General features: G+C 58.0%; 1 protein-coding gene across 6 annotated transcripts in view; it reads right to left on the bottom strand.

Moving 5' to 3' along the window:
- Positions 1-511: 511 nt before the first annotated feature.
- The window catches only part of MVB12B (multivesicular body subunit 12B), a 65,218-nt gene continuing 45,735 nt past the window's right edge, over positions 512-19,994 (bottom strand). For 5 of the 6 annotated variants that reach the window (XM_075439075.1, XM_075439074.1, XM_075439071.1 and 2 more), the window contains 3 exons: positions 10,290-10,345; positions 8,402-8,461; positions 512-5,085 (listed from right to left, as the gene is read on the bottom strand). In XM_075439075.1, coding sequence (XP_075295190.1) covers positions 4,999-5,085; positions 8,402-8,461; positions 10,290-10,345 — 203 coding nt within the window. In that variant the 3' untranslated portion in view covers positions 512-4,998. The remainder of the gene's footprint in view (positions 5,086-8,401; positions 8,462-10,289; positions 10,346-19,994) is intronic. The other variant, XR_012765837.1, reaches the window with a different exon arrangement.

Genomic DNA, 19,994 nt, shown 5'->3' with positions numbered 1-19,994 from the left:
GACGGGCACGACGATTTGGTATTTTCTTCCCGAAGTGGACGGGTGACGGGGAGGGAGGAAGGCTCACCTCAGCCGGGCACCACGGCCAAACCTGGCTTCGTACCCTCGCGGCGTGTAAGGCCGACCCTGCACCCCCCACATTCCCCAGCGAACGTCCGTCACGGGACAAAGCCCGGTGCCCGCTGAAGTCCAAGCCCACTGTAAGAAGCATCACCTGTGCCAAGCAAACCTGCAATCGCATCACGAAACAGAAGCAGTTCCAGGTGCCACAGCCCCAACCACGACACGGTGGCTCGGGTCAGAGGAAGCACTGACCCATGTTTCATTCCTCCAGATGTTTTTAACTACTTTCAAAGCGTCCAGATTTGGGATCTGAAGAAGCCAGTGCAACGATGGTGCAGAGGGAAAAGAGCGTCTGGTCCCAAGGGATGCCCTTTTCCACCCCTGCAAATCAGAGCTTCAGAGTTTCAGGCTTCTTAAACTCCAAGTTTAAAACACAAAGCACAGAGAATAAACTGATTAAGCCAAGTTTTACTTAACAAATTATATTAAGAATACAGACTAAGTTATCACACAATGAAACTTCCCTTTGTAAAATACAGGAGGGTCATCTAAAATAAATATAAAACGTAGTAACATTCATAAGATTAATGCACAGTAAATTCACTTTCAATAACCCAACAAAATGCATAGCATCTTAGAAAACACTTTGCAACTGCATAAGAGGTTTCTCTCTTCCATTTGCACGATGACGTTTAAAACTGTTGCTGTTAGGAAACAATTTCACAACAAACGACCAGAATATGCAGACTGTTTGGTTTCCCTGCCTCAGACGAACCGAGCAGCACCTTGCTGAGCCTCCTCACGAGCCGGGGAGCTCCCTCCCCGCTGCCAGGCTGCGTTCCGCGGCTCCGGATGGCCGCCGCCGCGTGGCCGCCCCGCTGCCGGGAGGGCTTCCCGCCTGCTCGCCGGGGCTCCGAGGCCGAGGTGCAGGGTCGAAGGCAGCGAGCCGCGTGCCCTTCGGCGGCGTGGGCAGGGCTCGGGGTGGGCTGCTCCGTGCCCCCGCCGGACGTTCCCCGGCTGCCGCGGGGGGAGGCAGCGCTGGGACGGCCCCGGGTCGCCGGTGGGCAGCGGGGACCGGCCAGCTCCGACGGCCGCACCCGCTTCCTTCCCCAGGGAGATCTCGGGGCCCGGCTGCGGAGGTGCCCAGACCTGTGGACGCACGGCCTGGCCACCCGCGTCCTCCTGGCCACCCGCCGGCACCTCGGCCAGGCCCTGCGGTGCGCGTGGCCGGGCTGGGGAGCTCAGGACATCGGTGGGTCAAGGGCGGTGTGAAACCAAACAAGCCCGAAGCTACAGACTACCCACAACCTCGCCCCACCCGGGAGGCCGGGGGGATCCTCCCCTACAAACACCACGGGAACGTGGGGAGAGCCACAGGAAAAACGTCCGACAAAGGTTACTCCTACGTAACTACAGCTACGAGGTGCTCCCACAGGGAAGACACCTGCTACAACTGCCCACACTGGAATTTTACCACAAAGTTCACACTCTACATTCCGTTCCGGACTAACTTCTTGCCTTTCCATGGCTGACACCGCAGACGGCACGGCCTGGCCCGCACGGCCCGCAGGCCCTGCTCTCTGCCGTGGGGAATCCCGGAGGCAGTGGCTCACCACCGATTCACACCAGGAGTGTTTTACAGTATGCAAACCCCTCACCGCTGCTTTTCTGTCTCTGTTGCAGACATACGGTAATTTGGCAAACTAGTTTCTCCATCAGCCACAGGATTAAGCTACCTAGAGACTAGTTTTGTTCTAGAAATAAGAGGCAAGGTAGCCAAGCACATCTGGTAAAAGCTCTGCAAATCCACTGCTGTTGCTTTCCATTGACTCATCCCCTCCCCTGACGCTCCAGAAGGCCTCTCCGCAGCCAGACAACGCCAACATCAGGCTCCCTGAGTATTTATTGTCCGGGCCAATGCCACCACAGTCGCCTTTTGGACAGGGAGGGAGTAAAACGCAGAGGGATGCTGGTGCTGGCTATGGCACCTGCCAACGGGGAGGACTTGCTGCGAGGACGCAAGGACCAGCCTTGCAATCAGTTACCGTGAGTACAAAAGTTACGGAACAGCAAATAAAGCCTGCCTGTGGAATCGCTGACCTGATGCCCGAGATCCCGGGAAGTCAGAGGTGCAATAAAAAAGCTTCCTATAATCGGTGGACTGAGAAGATGACACATACAGCCAGCCACGTACACCGTCTGTCCCGCTGCGCTTCCAAGCACCGGCTCTGGGCCCTCTCCCCTTCGGAAATGCCCAGCTGTCCGGCCTTCGGGTAGCAGGTCAGCAGGTCCGAGAGCTCAGCTGCCTCTCAGGGGCTGTAGCTCTTTGCTTCAAACCCCTCTGCTGCGTCTGTACCACAAGGACTGCATTTGTACTATCCATGCTTTCAGCACAGGGGCCACAGGGCAGACACACTGAAAATACACGAATCTCAAGTTTCTTTGCAGATGCACCCCTGAAGCAGCTTTGTTAGGCCAGTGTAAGAGAGTAAAGAGTGAGAACCACCTATATAAATACATCCTGAAGACTTCTTAGACGCTTGTCCCAGCTGCGTGTCCTGTCAGCGTTTTGAGCCATCCAGTGTTTCTTGTAGGTCGCTGAAGAGAAAGCTGAGCTCAATATCTCTAAGAAGGCTGAGCAAACGTAACTGTTACTATAAATATTAAAGCACCAATTATATCTACTGAGGCTCTCTCAGCTAAATCTCACAGGAGGGGACTCGAAGCTACGCGCCCATTTTCCCCAGACACACGCAGGGAGTGCCCCACTGCACGGGGGGCTCGGCAGCAACCCCGTCCCGCTCCTCGGCGAGTGCTCCAGCTGCTGTGCTGCCAGCCCTGCCCTCGGCACGGGGAGATGCGGCTCGAGGAGGGGCTCCCGGCAGCCGCCTCCCCATCTCCCGGCAGCAGAACAGCCCCTGGAGCTCTGCAGACTCTGCGCCGGCTGCCCTCGCTCCTCCACCACCAGTAATGGGGAAGGCCAGCTCCAGGCAGCTCCTCCATCCCAAAGCCAGGAGGAAGGCACTGCTGCTGGCAGCTTCTACCTACCTGCAGAGTCCACCAAGCCACAGGAGAAGCTGTAAATGGATGCCACAGAAAACTACACAACAAATTACAAGCAGAAAAATAGAAAGACAAAAGATGGATGAGATGGGCATAGCACTACAGCATGGAGTGGATTTGAACTTCAAGTGAACCTGAGCCGAATGACCAGGCTGCCATGGTATGTTCATTTGTCGACGTCAGCATCATCAATCTAGCCTTTGTGCAGCTTGGCAGTAAGGTCTGGCTTTGCTTTCCTGCAGGATAAATATGAACTAAAAATGGTGCTGCAACCTCCAAGTAAAGCAGCGCTTCCAGGGGGCCACCCCAACCTCCGGAGCTGGTGCAAACGGCATAGCTTGAATTCTCTTGCCCAAATAATGCACACCTGCAACCAAAGCGGCCTCTGCTTTCCAATCGCGCAGCCTTGCTTTCCAGAGGCAGTTTTAGAAAATGATTTACCTGACTGGAAGAAGTTGAAGCAGAGACTCGTAATCCCTCTGTCCCGAATGTTACAATATTGTGTGCTCATTATCCCAGCAATGTGGTATGGTGCCTCAAAACCAGAAATGAATCTTTGGACAAGAAATATTTTACATATGTACAAATAAAAAATACAAGCTGACAGTACAAAACCTACCGTTAGTCACCATTCTGTCCAACTAGAAAACGCAGTATCAATCCAAAGCAGTGCAAAGCAGGTCAGGGCACACGCACGACCCAGACCGAGAGCGACAACACTGTTATTTGTTACTATGGCAATTGCATTTCAATGGGGTTAGGTAATCAGTATCTTACAATATAAAAAGTTGTACGTTTTAACACTTACTTAAAAATGGCCATTTTGCTGCCATGATGTAGCTTTGCTCTACAGCAGAGACTTGAAAAAGCAGCACGGAGTCAGATGGGCACTTCTAAATAACTTATTACAGCAACAGACTTCTCCAAGACATGCCTGTGACTCGGGAGCGAGCGCAGGTCAGTGATCACGAGGAGGCCGAGGTCAGGGTTTAATGCGTCCCACTCTCACCCTGCACCACGTCAGAGTGCAGCGCTTCGCCGTCAGTGCACGAGGGAACAGGCACGTCTCTTCTGTCTTAGCAGCTGGTGGGGCAAACGTCAGCCAACAGTGCGGCGGGACGGGCAGGTGCCAGCGGCCACGCTGTCAGCAGGGCCCAGCTCTGCGGGCAGCTCGGCCCGGGGCCGCAGGGAATCACAGGACGTCTGTCCCTCTGGGTCCTGATGGGTGGGCAGACGTGCCGTGCAGGGCGGAGGTGCCTCACCTTGGAGCCGCAGCGCAGCTCCCCGAGCCCCTCTGCCTCGCCCGTGCCCGGGGAGGGGGCCCGAGGCCGGGCTGAGCAGCGGCCCCGGCTCTGCAGCCACAGCACAACCAAGCGATCCCAGTCTGGGCTGGCCCCGGCTGTGGCGGAGTGGTTCCGCGCCCGGTGTTGGCGCAGGCAGGCGGGGCATCCGCTGCGGCTCGGTGCTGCCCGTGGGGCCGCCTGCCGTGGGGCGTTGGGAGCCCATCGGCTCCGTGTCGGGAGCCCATCGGCTCCACGCCAGCTGGGCAGGGCGTGCGGGCCTGGTGGATCGACCCGCCATGCTGGGTGCTGGTCCCTCCTCTGAGCGCCGGCCGCTGAGCTCTGCCCGACGGGCTGTGAGCTCGCAGCCGGCCGCTCGCCGCAGCGCGTTCCAGCTCTGGTGTCTGCGTCCGTCCTGCTGCGGGGCGACGACGGGGACGGCGGAGGGGCTGCCGCCAGGCTCTGGTCCGTGCTCCGTGGCGAGGCGTCGGCGGTGGCGAGGGAGGGCGGGCAGGCCCGGCGGGCGGCGGCGGCTGGAGCGCGGGGTCTGCGGGCGGCCCTGGCACGCGGCGGCCCCGCAGCAGGCGCAGGCTCAGGAGGGGGGCCCGGATGGGCAGCGCGGGGGGCTGGGCGGCAGGCGGGCGGCCGCGCTCTGCTCCGTCCGGAAGCTGTAGGCGTACTGCGGGCAAAGCAGACAGGGCGGGCGTGGGGCACACGCGGCGTGGGGCCACGTGGCTCCGCGCGGCCACGCCCCCGGCCCGCGCCCGGGTCGGACTGGTCCCTCCCCCGAGAGCCGGCGGGAAGCGCACGTGGCCGCGCTCCTCCCGCGCGCGACGCGGCGCGTCAGCACGGCTCCCCTCGGCAGCCCCGCTGGCGCGCGCCGGGGCCCCGAGTTGGGCGGTCGCCCACGCGCGTCCCTGACGCCGGCCGCCGCCGCGCGGGAACGGGAGGCGCAGCGCGCGTGGAGCGCGCGGCAGCAGTGCCACCTGGCGGCCCGGCGCGGGCCGCACCCCGAGGCCCGGGGCAGGCCGGGGGCGGTGGCTCTCCCGCGCGCGGCGAGGGGCGATGAGCGGGGCTACTCCCCGCCCCCGCCCCCCCCCCCCCCCGGTGCCGCCGGGACGACGCGCGGGCCCCTCGCGCGGGGCCGCGGCCACGCCCTGCCCAGAGCCCTCGGAGCTGCGCCAGGGCCGCGCGCAGGCCGGCAGAGGGCGCGCGGGGACCGCGGCACCGCCCCCGCCCCGGTCGGGCGCAGGGCGGAGGGGGCGGGGCGGGGCGCGGGGCGGCGCGCGGAGCCGCGGTGCCCTGCCCGCCGTTAATTGGCAGGCGCGTCTTCATTAACGGCGGCTCGATGGCGCGGGGCCGCCGCTCGCGGCGCCGCCCCCGGCCCAGCAGGCGGCCCCCGCCTCGCGCTCAGCGCAGCACATAAAGATGTCAGCTCAAACTGTTTACTAATTAACACTTAAAGAGACACAAATTAGATATGCGTGGCTAAGAGCAATTATAATCAAGACGAATTTCTCCAGTCATTTGGGAGCTGAAAAAAATGCCTCATCGTGGAACCAATGTTTTAAAAACTGAAATCATGCCAGTTAGCAAACCTGTTCACCTGCGGAACGCGCCCGGCGACAGCGCTCCGGGAGCCAGCGGCTGGCGCGGGAGCGGCACAAGTCCGGCGGGAAACTAAAATTTTGAGCTCTTTTAGATTTACAATTTCTTCGTTAAATGTATTTGCGAAGAGCTGCCCATGAAAGCTCGGAGCGATCAAGCGGTTAAATGAACCGCCCGCCTTGCCACTTTGAAAGGGGTGATTAGCACTGGACGCCCACTTCACTAATTGGATCTCTCCAGACCCGTCACCCAACACCACGCCAAAACAAACCCGGGGCGCGCTCCGCCAGCGTCCCGCGAGCGCGGGTACCACGGCTGCCCAACAGCCGCCGCCCCGCGAACCGCCCCGGTGCCACCGCTGCCCCGCGAACCACCCCGGTGCCACCACTGCCCCGCGAACCACCCCAGTGCCACCGCCGCCCCGCGAACCGCCCCGGTGTCATCGCTGCCACCGCCGCCCCGCACCGCACAGAGCCCACCGCGCTCACCCGGCCGCCCGCCCGGTGACGTCCCCTGCACGGGATGGCGAGGACAGCGCTGGCAGCCCCGCGGGACAGCCCGCCGCTGAGCTGCTGGGCACGGCTCCACGTCCACCGAACGCCACGGGCGAGCGGCCCCTCAGCTGACGCCAGCGTCTCACGCGCCCTCGCCGCCCCCCACCCTCCGCTCCTCTCGCCCCTCGGGCGCTGCAGCCCCGCTGCTGCTTCAGGCGCAGCCGGGGTGCACGGCGCAGCGTCTGCGCCCGTTTTCCCCAGTTCTCCTGAAAAGGTGGAGTGCCCTCACTTGGCTCGGCCCCAGCTCGGAGGATGGGTGCTCACACCTGCAAACGCGGCGACAATAACTCCTGGAATTCTTTGGGAATATTTTTTGTGAGGCATCTAGCTCCAGGGAAAACGTTCTCGCTGCTTTGGAAATCCAGAAGATTTGCTGTAATGGTGCTATTGCTTGCAAGGGAAATAAAGCCACGCAGAAATTCACAATATTTATATGCGTAGCTATCTATGTGCAGACAAGATGCTTCATCAAGGAATATGGGCTGCATAATTATACTTTTCATTACTCTGAAACGCACACAGCCTGTAACGGGAGAGCAGGGTGTGGGGAGAGCCAGCAAGTATCAACCTTTCCTCCCAAGGCCACTGCCACGGCTCCGGAGCTGGTGTCCCCGCACTCCGCGGGCCTGCGAGGGGCACGGGGCAGGGCTGCAGAGCTCCGAGCTGCGCGAGCTCTCCCCGCAGCCGGCACGGGCAGAGGGCTGCAGGAGCAAACCCATCGCTACTCCGCTTCCCCCCGGCGAAAGGGACCGGCAGCTCCTGCCGAGAGCCCGGCGAAGGCGGCAGGTACGTGCCGGGGCCGGCAGCGCCCGCCCAGCGCACGAAGCCCTCCCGACAGACGCTGGCAGCCCCCAGCAGAAGGATGACACGCGTGCCACGCAGCCGGACCGCAGCGCCCACAGCAGCGGGGGCTTCTGCAGCAATGGCCCCCACTGGGCAGCATCTTCAGAGCCCACATCGCGGCTCCCCCGCCCGCTGCGTGCCTGGAAGGCCCTGGCAACCAGCCACGCTCTTTCTGCACTCCGATAAAACTTCCAGGCCAGAGAAGAGCATGGATTTAGGAAATTGGACTCACAACTGGAATCAAAAAGTAGAGAAGCCACGAGGTGTCTGGAAGTTTTGCTATGCCATCTGCTTACTCTCTGCCTTGAACCCGGCTGGCTGGCACAAGAGAAGATGTCTGCGACCGACGGTGCCCAAAGCAGCACGTGCTGCTGAGACAATTTTCCTCCTGGTCTGAGACTGCAGCTGAGAGGCAGCCCTTGAAGGGCAGGCGGCTCTTCGGCACCGTGCAGCCCAAGTCACGCCTGTGCCAAAACACTCCCTCGGGAACACGAGCCCGTCCTCGGTTTGATGGCTGCCTCCTCCCGGAGCTCCGGGAAGACTCACACTCACTGAAGGCACAGTCTGTTTTTCCCCAGTAACAAGTTAACAGCACCATCAAACTCAGAAATGAAGTAGTTTACCTGACAGTGCTTAATCCAGTTCATTTGCTTCCCTGAGACGCAAGACGCAACCCAACACAAACAGCATCCTGTTTGTAACACGGTTTGTTAATAAATGAGAAAGAAAGGTTAAACACGAAAGATGTCTGGAATTAAACGAGGGCAGCAGACTTTGCCGTTAGATTCAACACCTAAAGCATCTTCACCTGGCACAGACCACAGAGGACATCCCTAACTCTGAGCTTACTGTTTGACTCTGCGTTGACTTCATCCGCCAGCAGCGACTTGGGAAAGCCAAGAGAGGCCTCTTCCGTACGGGAAGGGATCCCATGGCAAAGTGGACACAGCTCTCCTGACACTTCTGCTCAGTGCCTGGCCGGGTACCTACCTCCTTTTCGATTTCTGCAAGGGTTTTGATTGTGATGCCCAAGAGATCAACTGGCTGCATCTGGCAAGGGAGAAAAAAAAAAAAGTCAAAGTTAGGAGTTTTTTGGTTTGTTTTCATTATGTTTCATGTCAGCAAGTGCTCTATCACCAGAGATTTAGAGCCACCATCTGCAAACACAGGCGTAATCCTGCTCCTCAGCCCACCACAGGAGCGAGGAAGCGGAAGGCGGGTTAGGGGTAACAGCTCCAACGCCCTTCTCCTGCGCAGGGACAGCTGACACTCACCTCGGCGTCGCGGAGCCCAGGCCGACCTTCAGCCCTCTCCCTGCGTGGGATGGCTGGGGCCGGAACACACCCTGTGACACCCTCTGGGAACGCACCCTGCGACACCCTACAGATCTCGTATGGCCACAGATGCAGGAGGGAGCCGCATCGGCTGCGGGAAGCCCCGACCAGACTGACCATATGGTGGCAATGGTGTCTAAAGGATCCGAGGGGAGGGTTAGCACGACCTAATCTCTCTGCATTTGTCCTCGCAGCAGGCGCTCCGGCTTTCTGGGAATAACGGCCCATAAAAAACCCTTTCAGAAAGCAATGGTTGTGAAAAACCGCGTCCGGCTGCACACGCAGGTTGTGTCAGCAGGAAGAAGAAAGCACAAAGCGTGAGCACGACATGAAAAATCAGATACAGCTGACGGCTCAGTGTTTGCCATAACAGCTTCTTGTAAATTGATTTTTAAAGAGATACTGTTTTAAGACTGGACGGATTAGGGAACTGGTAATGGGATGCTGACCCTTTGAGCTCTGGATCACCAACTTAAATTACTGCTGGGCCAGCAACGCTCAAAGTCGCTCTGATGTGGTACTGGGGTTTCCATTTTGGCCAAGTAAACCGGCCCTGGCAGGCCGTCGTCGGCACGCTCTGCCGGCCCCGCAGCCCTCGGCACCGAGCAGGCGGGACACGGTGCCCCGCCAGCGGGCAGGAGCGGTGCTGCCGGCAGCACGGGCACGCCGAGCAGGACCTGCCTGAGGAGTGACCTTGCTTAGAAACACGCCGTGCTCAAAATAACCCCGTCTGTTTTGCCGCTGCACTCGAGACACTTTGGCTCAGATAATCTATGCCAGAGGGCAACAGGGATCCTGAAACCAGGTCCCCATCCCCGCTCCTGCTCCCTGGGACCCAGCCGCAGGCCAGCCGCGGTGTCGTCCGGACACAGCCGCCTCTGCAGACTTCCCAGGCTGGGCTGGCAAGCAGGAGGGCGCAGCCTGCGCACCAAATCGGAGCTCGGCCGGCACAGCCGCCGCGACCCTGCTGCCCCCGGGCAGCCGCAGCCGCTCCTGCTCCACCGGCAAAACCACCGGGGCCCACCAAGACCGAGCTGCTCTGGAATTCGTGGAGGACCCTCGCCTGCACAGGCGTGCAGCCTGCCAAGCTGCGGCAGCTGCCGGCGCCAGGCAGCACCGTGCCACTTCCACTGCCTGCGCTTCTGGGGTGCAAAAGGAAAGCCATAAAGCTGCCTGCACTACGCCGTCTCCACAGCAGGTTAAATCTAGGAGAGCTGTGCATCTGCAGCTCTCTCTGAGATCTATGCTAAGAAATCAGAAATGTGTCCAGCACCAGAGAGTCCCATTGCCGTTGCTGTTTCTGGTGGCGATAAACCTCCACCTCCCAGGAGAATTTCAGCTCTAGAAGTGATCCGGCAAAAGCCACCGCCACTCTACAGGAGCGGACTGTGAAGCGCAGCCTTGGGTCATCTCAAGCACTGGCTATATGTTAGGCCCCACGAAAGAAAAGCTCCCATAGGCGGGTAATTTGTGTTGATGCTTTGTGATCGCTCTCCATGAAAAGATGAATTTGAGACACTGGGAGAACAATGAAGGCAACTCACCCCTTCAGGAGCACAGGCAAACTTCTCCGAAATCATAAAAGGCACTCCATCCATTGCTGAAAGGGACAAAACAAGCAGACACGTCACATTTCCAGCTGATTTCTGATATGCAACTTCACACACTCCCAGTGACAGATCAGGTATTCACGGCACTGACACATGATTGACAGCTCATAGACGTCATTGCCAGCCTGTTCCTCCCTCTAACCTGTCAGCGGTTTCTCTCTGTTCGAGACGCAGCTGGGTTAGTCCCTGCCAAATCAGGGGTTCAATGAACCCTCCCTGCTCTGTCCACACGCAGTTTCATGCTCTCCATTTTGAGTCTTCCCACTCGGTTCAGCTGCCAAACCAGGACAGTGTATGAAACTGAACAACAGTTCAGCAGGACAGACACCTACCTAACCCCACCGCACCGGACCACCCGAGCGAACGCGGCGAGGAACACGCCTGGTCCGGGCGAGCTGCACCTCCCCGCAGCAGCTGGCACCGCTGCCGGGCAGACTGACACGGACGCACGCTCCCCGGCCCGGCTGCTGCCCCTGCAAGCTCCACAGCGAGCACGGGAGCTCGGACACCCGCAGACCACACCCGGAGGGCAGAAGCCAGCGGAGACAGGCACAGGGGCACGACGGCACACGGCACGGCCTCGTGTCACCGGGCCAAGCTCTCTCTGTAGCACCGCCTTAATGATGCTAAGAGGACTGCTGGCCTTCCTATTGCCTTGTATATTCTTCTTAGGTAGCACAACGATGTTCAGTGTTTCTGTCTTGCTATCACCACCTCGGCAACAGCAGAAAGCCTCTCACAAGACGTGTCAGTACAAGGAAGACACTTTTAAAACTCGTAACTCAGCAATTTCCACACAAGAGTGAAAAGGGTGCATTTCTAAGGCAGAGTGCAGCCCCAAATATACCCACTTCATTTCAGTTACACCTTTAGCATTATAAATCTTCAAATTTCAGCTTTGAAAGAAATAAAATCTTCAAACTAGAGTAAATTTAAGCCCTGAAATGCCCTCAAGTAATTCTCAAATAGGGTTTTCTTTCACAAAGCATCTGCACCCACAAATCTCGTGTTTCTCTGCTTGTTGTTTGTAACTTCCATCAGCACCAGTGAGTTACCCCGCTAGTGATTTAACAAGGGTTATTTACGAATACTTAGCATTTTACATTTGCTTTGTACATTTTTGACTTAGAAAAACCCCTCCACTGGAGCAATTTCACTATCAAAGGTGCTGTGTAGCAGCCACAGCCCTACATGAAACAAAAGGAAACAGACGAAAAGCAGCATCACCAAATGCAGGAAGTTTTGAACCGAAAGGCCATCTGCATTTGTTCTCCTGACAGAAACCTGCTTTGATTAGTCACACGCCGGCCTTCGTCAAGTAATTTAAAGAATAAGCTGTGATGAGCGCGCGCTCCCCGGCAGCCCCGCCAGACTGCCTCCGTCCATCCGTCCGTCCGTCCTCCGGTCCTCGCACGCCCCGGCCCTCCCGGAGCTCAAAACTGCAGAGCAAAGCAGCAGATGAAAGCAGGGTGTGCCAAGGGCTCAGCAGCGCAATTAGCACTCTCCTAAACAAACGAGCTTCAACAGAGCTGTAATTAAGCAGGCCTGTAATTAAGTATATGCCCTTTATCATAACGACCATGCTTAAAAACGGCACGATGCATGGAAGTGTGTTATTAAGGCTGCACTCCCCAAGCGCAGGAAGGAGCGGGCCCAGGCTGCCGGCGGAGCACGCGGCGGGAGAGCCGGGGACGCTCCTTCCGCAGCCGGGCCCCGGCAGCCGCCAGGATCTCGGCACCCACCGATTCGGGGAACTTCAGGGAAATAAAGCCCCAGGCTGCCACGGCCGCGCCTGCCCCGCGCTGGGAGCGGGGCAGCCCCTGCGCCTTCGCCCCGTTGCCCCTTCTTCGCGCCTTCGCCCCAGCCCGGCAGCCCGCAGCGCCTCAGAGCTCTTTGGGCGCAGGAGGTGCTGCCGGCAGGCGGTGGGGACCACCGCTCGTCCCTCGCCTCGGCTTCCAAGCTGAACGACAGCCCGGACAAAGCCAACGCGTCGGAGGAAGGACAGCCCTGTCCCCGCCGCCCTCGGAGGTGCAGCCCTGGCCGCAGCAAGGGAGAGCCTCAGAGCTGCTGCTGCCCGAGAAGGGCTTTGTCACGTTCGCGAGGACTTCGGGGGCGAGGCACCCAGCTTCCTCTTAGGAGCGTAAATCCAAACCCAAGCAGATTAATAAATGCAGTGAGAATCCGTTCACCACAGTACGGAACCGTCTCACGCTGATGTTAGCTTTTACACCCTGCGGACAAGGCTGCGTCACGCCACGTGCAGCGTGTGCGTTGCGGGGCTCCCGCGCACCACGCTGCGCTGAACAGAACCCCAGCCGCAGGACGCAGCGGGGAGGCTCGGCACCGCGCAGCCCTGCCCGCCGCACAGCCCCTTGCTGCTCCACGGCACCCCCAGCTCCAGCAGCGCTGGGCCCGCGGCAGACGCCCTCTCCCCACACAGGGACCACCCCTCGCGCTTCCCGGGCAGAGCGTGGCACGAGCAGCGATGCTGCGGTGATGGGGCTGCACCTGCGCAAGCTCACGCTCAGAGCTAGCGTGGGCTGAGCCCCTGACAGCACTCCCTGCCGCACACCAGCTCACCACGACTTGCAGCGAGGGAAGACGATAACCGCAGGAAGCCATCGTCGGGGCCCAGCACCTCCAGCCATGGGCAAGAGCTCCCACTGCTGCGCCGCTGTCTGCTGGGGGTCCAGCGCCGGGGCCTGGGCACGGGTGCCATTGCTCCTGCCGCACACCATAAGACAGTACACAATTGCCATTTACAGCAGACAGTTAGTTTCATAATAAAATTAAATGAAACCAGAACTGTAGGAAGCTTTTAATTTTGTGTCCCTTGTTCTGATGTTGTGCTGTAAATAAACAGCAGCAGCAGCCTCCGATTCCTCCCTTTTTCCTGTTTTTTCCTCCGTTGCTTTTGAAGCGTCCCTGGCAGTCTCTGATGATCAGCGCGCTGTGCTGAGATTCTGCCCGGTGTTACCGTTCTCTTGGGCAGCGTCCAGACTTACCAGCCAGGCTCGGGCCTGGAGCTGCAGTTCTCATTTTGGTCTGGCCAAGAGCTATTCAATGCTCCTCGACGTCAACCTGCACCACGCTCAGGACCGGCAGATGGGAACACAAAGGGATAAAAGGAATTGGTGCTGGTGAGTGATAAAGCACAGCTCTCTCTCCAAAGGCAGCGAGTACTGATTCAGAATAAAAAAGGTGGGCAAGGTCCCACTTTTAGAGCGTTACTCACACCACCACATCAGTAAGCTCACGCATTGAGCCCCATAGGTTTTAACGTCTTCAAAAGGTTGTAACTCTGTTTTCAAAGACCTGTAAGATGTTTGCACCTTGCACGTTTCACTTGGAGCCCTCCTGCACAGGCAGGCAAAGCTGCTCTTGCCCTGCATCGCTCCGAGCTGGGCCAGTGGCCGGGCATCCGGACCCCCTCCGCCGGCGTCTCCTGGGGCAGCCGCAGCTCCCGGCCCCGCACGCGGCACCGCCGCTCGCCCGCAGAGCCTCGCCCGCCGGGAGCACGTCCACGGCACTGGGCCCGGCACCGAGCGGCTGAATCCTGTTGGCAGCAGGTTCTGACCGTGCAACTACACCCAGAGCCTCTGCAACAGACCAGGGACGTGCCTGCACTCTTCTCCCTCAAAACACAACAAAATAAAATGGGATTTCAGAAAGAAAAATGTTCTCAATGGCTGTTTGGTGTCTCCTCGGAGCAGCTCCTCCTTGGGGGCCACATCCCATTAGCTCAGCCACTGCAATTAGAGAAAAGAGTCAAAAGGAGACAGCGGCCAGAACCACGCTCCTAAAACCACCCCCCGAAGGACAGCATCCCCCCGAATCCCCGGCAGCAGCCAGACCCCTCCGGTGAGCGAGGCACGCGAACAGGCACCAGAGCCACCTCCTCAGTCGGTGCAGGACCATCAAAACCACGGCCAACCTTTAACCAGTTGCTGCTTCTTCAGTATAATTTACTCAAGACTTACGCTCAGCCTTTAAAGGGCAGGCCACAAAACCGTGCTCTATAAATACAACTTGTTAGCTTGCTTAGAAATTCTCTTTAATCCAAAAAAGTACTGTCACCCTTCTCTAAGCACACGATAGATGCTGCCTTCTGTACTGTAGACTCCAACTAAATCTCAGTTGTCAAATTAGTAATTCATCTTTTTTGAATAACTATATTTTTAGCAAAGCTACCAGATTTAAATAATCAGACCTGCCAATGCTACCCTAATTTAAACACGCTGACGAACTTTCACAGGCAGCATCAGCTAACACAATGAGTTTCTGGATGACAAAGAACTTCAGACTGTAGTTCTCTACACTACCCAGCGTAATAAGCACTTGTTCTTTTCTACAATGCACACATAAAAGGGGAATCTAAATAATAATTGCTGTAATTATCTTTAAAAATATGTGGTGATTAATGGTGATTATGAAAATCTGTATAATTGTTCATTGAAATCTCCAGTGATCAGATGCTTTCTTGAAACAGCCGTTAACGAAGAACTTAGGAACACAAAAAGCACCACAACTCAAGCCAAGCTCCCGACCATCTGAGGCGCGCGCGGATGCGATCGCACACACGCCCGGCTCGCTTCACCCCTCCCATGAACTCTCGGCAAGAGGTTCTAAGCTGTCCATGATGTGACGCGTGTGTCATTGCGGTTCAAAGCACGAAGTTCAACCTGTTATTTATGCAAATAATTAATTACTCTTGTATCCAACCAGCAGTTTGTCATGACACATTAATGACTTGATAGACTTCTATGAACTAGTGAACACAGGACAGCAGAGCGCTTTTATCGTCATTTAATTTAGAAACGATCCTGTGTGAAATTATCTAGTCGTGAGTGATGGAAGCATAAAGAACAGACTCAGCAAAGCTTCTTTTGGATCATTGCTTTATTAATGGTAACGTCAGGGAAATGAAAAATGCTAACATTGTCATATTTAGCTCCTGGGTATAGATGAATAGCTGCCTCAGTGCTTGGTGGGTTCAGTTTGCACACTGCAGCGAGCGCTAATTCTTCACACCACTATTGTGGGGATACACAGCCATGGAAGAGTTCATATACCTCAGCTCCCAAGGAAGTAACAGCTGTTTCTGCATTTAAATTCTCACCATAAGCTTTTATAGCGTTGGATTTCTTTATTGCTATTTTTGCATGGCCTTTTACACTTGAATTTTCAACTGCTGATATTAAAAATATTTAAATAAATAAATCCCTTGCAAAACATTTTCCTGCATGACTTTGAAAACTAAGCATTGGTAATCCAAGCCAACAAAAAAAAAACCCCAACACCGAATGTACTATTGCCACCTTTAAAATTTAGATGATCCTAAATTTTAGAAGGAGTTTTCTGTAATACTGCAAAAGTCTTCAGATTTTCCCCAGACCTGAAACGCTAGCAGAGTGTTTATGTTTTACCAAGATGAATATCTCATAAACCAGCCTACAGCAATACCATAAAACCAGCAAAGCTCACCTGTTTGGAGAAAACTTAATTGTCAGCTAAACGACACCAGAGGAGCTTGGCAGTGGGTGAGAGCCGGGGGGCTGGCAGCGAGCGTGGGCATGGCAGGGCTTTGACCGGACGGCCGCACACACCTGCCAAGGGAAGCCACGGCGAGCGCGGAGGGACACGCGAGCCCCGTCCCGCGGGGACTCCAAGGGTGCCCACCAGCAGAGCTTCTGGCCACCCAGCACAGAGCCCGGCCTCCTGCGGGCTGGAGGGCACCCCGGCTCGAGGGAGGCCCTTCAAACGCCCTTCAAACGTGTGTGTACGCGCGGACGCGCAGCCCATGTGCAGCCCTGTCCCCCAGCCAAGGCGAGGAAGGGACAGCTCTCGCGGTTGGAAGCGGTGCCTGGCACGGGGCGAAGCTGTGACAGCCACGGAGCCACCCCACCGCAGACGGAGACGGCTCTGCCCCGGGGAACACCCCCCTCTGCAGCCGTGGCTGTTAACCCGGGTGACGGCACCAGGCTGACAGCTTCCCAAGAACAGCCGCCCCGGCACGCTCGGCACTCACGCGGCGCTGCTCCTGTTGGCACCTCGGTGGCTGCACCCAGCGCCCCGGCGCAAGCTCTGCGGCCTCAGCCTTCACACCCGCACGTGGACGACGGCACAGGGCACCTGCACGGGCCCCGGCATGTTACGAGATCTCAGCACAGGGGGAAGTCATTCAGAAGTACAGAAAAAATGTTTTACAACAGCCTGCAACGCATCAAAAGAAGGACGCAAGCTTTTCAGAACAAACCACGCTTTCCACAATGTACAGCTAAGCCTCCCACTTCTGTACGTCTGTACACAGCCATTTAAAGGGCAGCCTGAACAGCAAACGTGTGTGCGCACGCTGTGCTACCGTGCACCGAGTCCCAGATGGAACACCACCACTCCACGTTTCCAAATCACTAATGATAGCAAAACCTCAGGGGGAAAACAAACGCAAACTCTCCGCGAGCTCCTGCCAAGCCGACTGCCATGGGGAATACGGCGACCGCCCCAGGCTGCACTCCCCGGCTGCAGCACCGCCCCGCACACACACACGCTTCAGTATTTAATGAAGTCCCACACACTCGGACACCGGCCCCGCTGCTTCTGGCTCATCACCGGCCGCTGCTCGGCCTACCCAGAGCAGCCCCACGGGCAGGGAGCCCTCGGACGCGGCGCAGCGGAAGGCAGAGCAGCCCGCGCCCACACCCGGCCACGACGCGGCAGACCAGCCGCAGCCAACGGCGTCTCCACGACATATTGCAGCTCACGCCGTCGCCCGGCTCACCATCTGTGCTGCTCCCGCAGAGGCCGCGTCGCCGGCTGTGCCGGGGGGTCGGTGGGCTGCCAGCCCCTTGTTAGTCGAAGACGCTGACGAGAGGAGAGCAGAGCGGGCGGGACGGTCCACGCTCCGCTCGGCTGGCAGCACCGCCGGCTCAGCCCCGGCCGGCGGGCAGGGTGCAGGGCCCAGCTCCGGACCAAGGCATGAGCCCAGGCTGACGCTGGTGCCGCCGGCCCCGGAGCCCCGCACCCAGCCCTGGGGCAGCCGTGCCAGCGGTGCTGGCGCCGGGGAGCTGCCGCGGGGCCGCGGGGACGGGCTGGGCCGGCCCCGGCACCGAACCACGCAGCACTCGGCGCCGCGAGCGGGAGAGCAGGGGCCTCCCAGGCTGGGGAAGGAAACCTCTGCAACGGGAAAGGTTTACAGCTTTCCTGTTCGTCTTGAAAGGACCTTGATTAAAAAAACAGACCTGGACTAAATTTTCATTTTTGTTAATTTGATTGTCAGCCTTGATTTTCTCTGTTTCCTGCATAGCTCAGGACACAGCACAATTAGTTCTTTACTGCTAGATCAAGCCATGAAAACACTTGAGAAAGTACTCCTGGTTTTGATTATTTTCTTTTTTAAATAAAGCGAAGGTTAAGTACTGCATGGTGATGGCTAAGTAGGACCTCATCGCTGCGGCTGCATCGGCACCAGAGAACATGGAGAGACTTCAAACAAGCTCTTCAAATTGCAAGTGTTTAGGAGCTCTTGATTTTATTATTTTTTAATAAAATGTCCCCTTTGAAGTCTCCGCACCACACTAAACTTCAAAGATCACACCTAAGCATGTGCTACTTCCAAGCACCAACCCCTAATTAATTAGACCCGAGCAGATACAAAGCAGGGCACTGGCGTGGGGACGGGAGGCGAGGGGAGGCCCCGCTCCAGCCCCCGCGCTGAGGAGAAACGCGGCCGCTCCGGCTGCCGGGACCGGCGGGCTCCTCGCAGCCCTCAGCCGTGCGTGGCTGCCCGCCGCGAGAGGCCGGAGGCCTGGGCAGGAGCGAGCCATCACCGCCGGCACCGCGGGCAGCCCCCGCCATGGCCGCAGTGCTCCCGGCCGGCGGAGAGAAACATCCTGTGGGGTAAGGGCTGCTTCCCTCCCGCACGGGGATGTTTCGCACTTGGGTCAGTTCGGTGCTGCAGGCTGGGCGCAGGGTGCGCTGAAGAAACACACCGCATTTTGTGACAGCGTCTGGCCCCGCAGGCTGCGCCCTCCCTTCGCCGACGCCTGCGGAGGTGTGACTGCAGCGGGGCAGGGAGGGCGTCCCTGCCAGGGCACCCAGCTCCCTGGCCACGCACCTCTGTGGGGGCCAGGGCACCGGGCAGCGGCGGGCGCTCGCCCTTGGCGTGCCCAGCAGCAGCACCCGGCCGTCTCCAGCTGCGCACCGAGCACCAACATCTGTCCCACAGGGCTCCCCGGGGGGTCAGGCTGCGCAGCACCCGCTCTCAACATGGTTTTGCTGTAAAACACTCTTTTTTTTTAAACACACGGGCAGTTTTTTGCTTCCAGTAGACGTAAAGAAGCCAGGTCAGCTGTCCTGAAAGCACCACGGTCCCCAAACCACGGGCACCCCTGAACGTGAACGGGAAGCAGAACCTCACCACGAGCACGGCTACAGAGGACGCGGGGCTCCCCGTCTCCTGCCCGGGAGCTCACGGCTGAGCAGAGCGCGCGCTCCCACCACCCAGCGACGCAACGCCGCTCTCGCCAGAGGAGCCTCGACGGGAACCCAAAGCTGAGCTCCTCCGTGCAGGAGGACGGCAGCACGGCACGGTAACGCCCGTGCCGCGCAGGATGGTGCCCAGCTGCAGCAGACGCACCCAACAGCGCGCTCTGGGGAGCCCCAAACAGGAGAGGGTTCCTGGTCCTGCCGACAGCCGGGCCACGGAGTCACGGCCCTGCAGAGCCACAAGCTCTTCTGCGCGAGGAGATCCACCGTGCCTCTGCACAGCGACTCAGGATCCAGATCTCCTAATGTAACTTAATTTTTTAAGCGCTGAGAGTCATTAGTGGAGCCACATATTTCCATCAGGTAAATTTCATTTGCATATGCAAATTATATCTAAATACACTGCGCCATTAATATGATCACTAATTACATAATAATAGTCACCAATCTCCACACAGATCAAACTTACAGTTTTGTAGCTATTAAGGAAATTGTGCTTTGTAATTAAGATAATCCTCATTTCCAGATGCTAATTAACTATATAATAATTAGCTTCTTTTGCTAATGCAAATTAAGTATTTTCATCCTTTTTGGTAAAAGAGTTGCTTATCACTTAAAAAAGAGACAACCTAGAAATAATCCCTCCTCCCCCTTAAAGGTGAAAAGGTAACTCCATTTTTATCAGTCTCATTTGCGAATGCAAATTAGCCCTGATTAATCAAGTCACAGCTAAACGTGCCCCTCTCGTAACACGGCTGGCGGCCGGGCGCTTCCCTCCAGCCCTCGGCGCACGGGCACCGCTTGCGGCCCTGGGGAGCAGCCGGCCGGCCGCCGCTGGTCTCGGCCGGCCCCGGGACCGCGCAGCAGGCCCAGGGCCCTGCGCCGGCGCGGCGGGAGCAGCAGCCAGCCCCGCCCCGCCCCGCGGCGCCACGACAGCGTGCGGCGCGTTCCGCGGCGCTTCCCGGGGCGCGGCGGCGGGCGCGAGGCCTCGCCGCGAGGAGCAGCGGCGACAGCCAGGCACCGCCTGGCAGGGCTCGGCCGCGGCTGCAGCGCATCCATCATCTGCTAAACCAATCCACCCGCTCTGCAACACCGTTTGTCATTAATTATGCTAATCAGCAAACCATTACTCTCTGATGACACCACGGCACTTAT

The sequence above is a fragment of the Opisthocomus hoazin genome, chromosome 19, assembly GCF_030867145.1.
Source record: "Opisthocomus hoazin isolate bOpiHoa1 chromosome 19, bOpiHoa1.hap1, whole genome shotgun sequence".
Classification (NCBI taxonomy): Eukaryota; Metazoa; Chordata; class Aves; order Opisthocomiformes; family Opisthocomidae; genus Opisthocomus; species Opisthocomus hoazin.
The sequence above is the reverse complement of the archived record's forward strand: the minus strand, read 5'-3'. Positions and strand labels throughout refer to the sequence as shown.